The 6,371-nt window shown below is 29.9% G+C and overlaps 1 protein-coding gene across 1 annotated transcript; it reads left to right on the forward strand.

The window, feature by feature from the left end:
• The first annotated feature begins 1,120 nt into the window (after nucleotides 1–1,120).
• On the forward strand, nucleotides 1,121–1,504 carry LOC110603251. The gene has a single exon (XM_021740952.1). The coding sequence runs from the start codon at nucleotides 1,121–1,123 to the stop codon at nucleotides 1,502–1,504; it is 384 nt and encodes a 127-aa protein (XP_021596644.1).
• The last annotated feature ends 4,867 nt before the right edge of the window (nucleotides 1,505–6,371 follow it).

Genomic DNA, 6,371 nt, shown 5'->3' on the forward strand with positions numbered 1-6,371 from the left:
TTGTATTACTATATTTAACATCCAAAATAGAGTTTTTCTCTTAAAATTTTATACTTATTTAATAATAACAAAATATTTTTACAATTTAAATATTAATATATAAATTGTAAATTACTAGAGACTAAAAAAAAATTGACGGAACCAATTAACAAAATGTAAAAAATTAATTTATTACACATATTTAATATTTTCTACACATATTTATTAAAATTAATAAAAATATTAAAAAATTCAGTAATAAAAAAATTGTATATATCTATATAATATATATATAAGAATGGAAACGGGAAGGGAATAATAAAATGGACAAAAGTACCTTTCACTTTCATATTATTTATAATTATATTATTTTTAATTATTTAAATTAATTTAAAATTTTATATCAATTTAAATTTATTAATTCTATTTACATTTAACTTCCACTTATAATTTGTTAGACTATTTTCAACTGCCCGTATTCCTTTATTCATTAAATCATAATTGTTTTGGTTTTCTTATTATTTGTTTATTCGCCCTTAAGATCAAGAAATGGATAGCTTAGTGGCATGATAATGTCATCATGAGATTTAATTGATTTAGTTGCAGTAGTTGTTTAATTTCTTTGTGATTTGTCAGATTCGTGGATACAAGATATGTATTCACTAACTACTTTGTAAAGCCTATATAAAGGCGGATACTTTGAACTTTTTTAATGCAATGTGTTTTCCCATCTCTTATATATTTTTTAAGCATTTTATTTCTCTTATTCAACAGTGGTATTAGAGTCTGATTTGATAAAAAAAGAAAAAGAAAAACTGTGAGGGAGAGTTTACAAAAGGTAATAGTAGCTTTGAATCTTTTCCCTTCTTTATCTATGACTTCGTAGAGCAGTTTTCTGCAAGTACCTATTCCACGTTATAATGGTCACTATGACTATTGGAGCATATTGATGGATAATTTTCTTCGGTCAAAGGAGTATTGGCTAATTATTGAGTATGATCTTGAAGAGCCAGCAGAAAGTGGAGTTTGAAGCGAGAAAATTGAAAGATTTGAAGGCAAAGAATTATCTCTTTCAAGTTATTGATCATCCCATTTTGGAACCATTCTTTATAAAGTAACGTCCAAGGATATATGGGATTCCATGAAGAAGAAATATCAAGGCTCTGCTGGAGTGAAGCAGGCACAACTTCAAGTCTTGAGAAGAGATTTCAAGACTTTGCAGATGAAGGATGGAAAATCTGTCACTAGTTATTGTGCTAGAGACATGGAGATAAGTAACAAGACGTGGTTCCACGGCAAGAAGATAGAGGATGTAGCCATTATGGAAAATATATTGTGCTCTTTAACACCAAAGTTTGATTATGTCATTTGCTTTATTGAGGAGTCAAAAGACATAGATTCGCTCTCTATTAATGAGTTGCAAAGCTTCTTATTGGTCTATGAGCAGAAGATGAATCGAAGTTCAAATTTTGAGGAGCAAGCTTTGAAGGCTTTTACTAATACTCATTTCTCAAGCTCTACATGAAAGGGTAAAGGTAGAGGTAGAGGTAGAGGAAGAGAGAATCAAGGAAATAGAGATGGAGGTGATCAGGATGAAAACATGAATTTCAAAGGTGATGATGACCACAACAAATGGAAAGCAAGGGTTTTTTACAAATTCAAGGTAGAATGCTTCCACTATTATAAATTTGATTATTATCATTCTAAATGTTACACTTGACTACCTAATGATAAGAAAGAGAAGTCTAATTTTGTTAAGAACAAAGGAGAGACCTTATTGATGACGGTTCAGGCTAAAAAGAGACTTGAGCAAAATGTTTGGTGCGTGGATACAGGCTGCAACAACCACATGAGTGGAAGTAAGTCTTCATTTTCTAATTTAAATAAAGATTTTCATTCTATAGTTAGTTTTGGTGATTGCTCTACTGTGGATGTAATGGGAAAGGGTGACATTAGGATTAGAACTAAGAATGGGTTTGTAGATATAATTTCTAATGTCTTCCATGTTTTTGCTTGGAAGAGCAGCTTGTTGAGTGTTGGGCAATTAATAGAAAGGGGTTATGTTATAACCATTAGGAATGGTGTTTGTGAGATTTCTAATCCTACTAGAGGAGCAATTGCTATTGTGAAAATGAGTTCAAACAAGTTATTTCCATTGAAGATTAAGAGTATTCAACCTTGTTTGATGGCAGAGGTGAAAGATCTTTCATGGTTGTGGCATTTCTGATATGACCACTTGAGTTTTGGTGGATTGAAAATCCTCCAAATGAAGAATATGGTGATGAGTCTTCCTCAAATTACAATTCCATTCCAAATTTTTGAAGAATGTGTTGTTGGCAAACAATATCGCCCTCCGTTCCTAAAAGGCAAGTCATGGAGAGCTAAGGAGATTTTGAAATTGATTCACTCTAATATTTGTGGATCAATAAGTCTAATTTCTAATAGAGGTAAAAGATACGTTATTACCTTCATTGATGGTTATTCTCGAAAAAACTGAGTTATTTTTTACAGGAAAAATTTGAGGCTTTGAATGCATTTAAAAGCTTCAAGGCTTAAGTTGAGAATGAGAAAGGAAATACCATTAAGACTCTCCAAACTGATTGTGGTGGTGAATATTACTCTAAGACTTTTGAGGAAGTTTGTGAAGCTCAAGGAATTCAAAAAGAGACCACAATAGCTTATACACTACAACAAAATGGTGTATCGAAGAGAAAAAATGAACAATTCTTAATATGATTCGTAGCTTGTTGGCCAGAGGAAGCGTCCCAAAGGAGTTTTGGCCAGAAGCAGTGAATTGGTATATTCGCATCTTGAACAGAAGTCCTACTCTTGTTCTTTGAGGTGTGACACCAAAGGAGGCTTGGAGTGGAAGAAAACCAAGTATAGATCACTTTAAAATTTTTGGGTGCGTTGCCTATGCACATGTCCCGGACGAGAAAAGGAAGAAGCTTGATGATAAAGGCGAAAAGTGTCTTTCTTGGAGTCAGCAAAGTATCAAGGCATATAAGCTATTTAATCTACTAACAAAGAAGATAGTGACTAGCAGAGATGTTATGTTTGATGAAGAAAACAGTTGGGATTGGGACGAGCAACAATCTACTCAAGTTTTATGGTGATGAAGAAGTAGCTCTAATGCCTGAAACTTCTCCAAATGCTACTCCACCAACCATTGAAATTTTAAACACAAATGAAGAAACTAGAGCAAAAAATAAAGCACTTCGCCGTGCCCAAATAAGGCCTATATGGATGCAAGATTATGAGGTAACTGGGATTGATGAAGATGAAATTACCTATTTTTCATTATTTGCATATTGTGACCCAATAAACTTTGAAACCGTTATGAAAAAAGCAAAATAGAAGAAGGCGATAGATGCTGAAATTGAAGCTATTGAAAGGAATGATAGTTGGGAGTTGACAAAGCTTCCAAAAGGGCACAAAACCATTGGTGTCAAATGGGTCTATAAAATAAAGCTAAAGGAGAATAGTGAAATTGACAAGTATAAAGTGAGATTGGTGGCCAAGGGATATAAGCAAGAGTATAGTGTTGACTATACAAAAGTCTTTGCTCCAGTTGCTAGACATGATAAAATCAGGTTAATGATTGCATTGGTGGCACATAATTCTTAGCCTATCTTCCAAATGGATGTCAAATCAATATTTTTGCATAGAAACTTAGAGGAAGAGGTATTTGTTGAACAATACCTTGATTATATTAAGATTAGTAATGAGCATAAAGTTTATAAATTAAAAAGGGCTATTTGTGGTCTAAAACAAGCTCCACGAGCTTAGTATACTCGTATTGAGACTTATTTTCTGAAAGTAGGTTTTCAGAAATGTGATTATGAGCATACATTATTTGTTAAAATTAGAGATGGTGGGAAAATATTCATTGTTTGTTTATATGTTGACAATCTTATATAAACTAAAAATGATAGTGCCATGTTTATTAAATTTAAAAGATCTATGATGGATGAGTTTGAAATGTCTGATCTTGGAAAGATGCATTACTTTCTTGGTTTGGAAGTGGTGCAATCTAATGATGGAATTTTTATTTCTCAAAATAAGTATGTGCGAGAATTTCTTGATAGATTCAAGATGAAAGATTGAAATTCTACCAACATCCCACTTGAGTTTGGCTTGAAGTTGCACAAAGATGAAGAAGGGCAAAAGGTGAATAACACGCTTTACAAACAAATTGTGGGTAGCTTGATATATCTATCTGCCATAAGACCAGACATTTTGTATGTTATTAGTCTTATAAGCATATATATGGAGAACCCAACTGAAATATATCTGCTAACTGCTAAGAGAATCTTTCATTACTTACAAGGAACCAAGGATTTTGGGTTCTAAAACAAGGGTGAAAAGTCAAATTTGGTTGGTTTTACTAACAACCGTTATGCAAGAGATCAATATAGTAGAAGGAGCACTTCGAGATATATTTTTATGCTCAGGATTAGAGTTGTTTCGTGGTCTTCCAAGAAGTAATCAACTATTACTTTATCTAGTATAGAAGTTGAATTTGTAGCTACTACAACTTGTGACCATTTGGCTAAGGAGAATTCTTGATGAATTGCATTTCAATCAAGAAGGTGCTACTATCTTTTGTGATAATAATTATGCCATCAAGTTGTCTAAGAACCTAGTGTTGCATTGTAGAAGCAAGCACATCTTCTTCCATATCGATGTGAAATATTATTTTTAAGAGATTTCTGCAATGATGGAGCAACTAAACTAGAGTATTGCCGTAATGAAGATCAGTTGGCAGATATTTTTTACTAAACCTCTCAAGCTCCTTCTCTTCCAAAAACTAAGAAGATTTATGAGCATTGACACAATGGAAAAATTCAAGAAGCAAAAGCTAAACTGAATCTTGAGAACTTTCAATTTAAGAGAGGGACTGTTAGAATATTGTCAACAACACATATTCCTTTATGCATTAAGTCATAATTATATTGTTTTTTCTTATTATTTATTTATTCTCCCTAAAACTTAGGAAATGGATAGTTTAATAGAGATATGAGTATGATAATGTTATTATGGATTTTAATTGATTTAGTTTCAGTAGTGAGTTGTTTAATTTCTTTGTGGTTTGTTAGTGTGCTTGTGGGTACAAAGTACTACTTTATAAAGTCTATAGCTGCTATTTTGAACTTTTTTTAATGCAATGTGTGTTTTTTAAGTATTTAATTTCCTTAAATTAATATAATTGTATATGAAAATAAAATTTGTAATTGTAAAACATAGGCTTTAAATCAATAGATTTAAATTCTTATGATTATATTTTCGTATATAGTGAAAATTTTATATAGTGTTGTTTATCATTTTTTATATATCATAATTTTAATTTTAAATAAATAGAATTAAAAATTTATTAATTTTATATGTAAGAGGTTGTGTTTATTATTTATTAATTAATGGTACTTTTAAAAGAAATATTATAACTTTATTTAATACTAAGGAATTAAATAAATAAAAAATTAAAAAATATACAAACTTTAATATGAGTAAAGTACAATCACGTTAGAATGATATTATGATAATGGGCTAGTAATTTTAAATGGTTATTGAAAAGCAATATTTAATGATAAAATTATATCGTACAATAAAATTAATATAAAATAAATATAAAAAATAAATTTTTAATATTTATAACGGATATAAATAATGTATAATACACATTAAAATAATAATTAGTAACAATTAAAATATTTTAAACATGTTTGAGATCAGGTGTCTGATTAACTCGTGCCCCTGACTCCCTTTTGGCTAGAAATCTATGCCTAGCATCTTTTCATATATAGAATCATCATAGCTTATTAATCTAAAAAAATATATCATTTCATGGATGAACTTGGCCAACTTTATATACGTAATTCTTTTTAATGTCAAATAATGTTCTCATTACTTTTGTCAAGTTTCATTGGTGAAAATTTATACGAACTTAGCATCAAATATTCAATTTTAGATAAAATTTTCTCAATTTTGAAATTGTAGATAATTTTATTAAAATTTAAAAAATTAAATTAAATTACTAAAATGTGTGAAATTTAGCTTTTTATACCCATAAGCCTTTCAAACTTAATTTAAACATTTAGCCACAATTACAATACAAATAAAAAAAGTGAATTTTATTATTCAAAATTAAAAAATCAAACTATAATCATTACAAAACGCAATATTTTAGACTTTCATATCTAATAAACTTAAGGAATATGAATCTATACATTAATAAAGATATTATTATATAAAAATAAGGCCTATATGCAGATTCTCAATAAACCAAATTTTCATTTTCATTTTTGTCAAAGTTAAATTAATACCCTACGAAAGCACTGCTGGTGTTGCTACCGAAGAGTTGATGCCCCCTATTGCTAATTGCTGCTCTTTTT

The sequence above is a fragment of the Manihot esculenta genome, chromosome 16, assembly GCF_001659605.2.
Source record: "Manihot esculenta cultivar AM560-2 chromosome 16, M.esculenta_v8, whole genome shotgun sequence".
NCBI classification, from domain to species: Eukaryota; Viridiplantae; Streptophyta; class Magnoliopsida; order Malpighiales; family Euphorbiaceae; genus Manihot; species Manihot esculenta.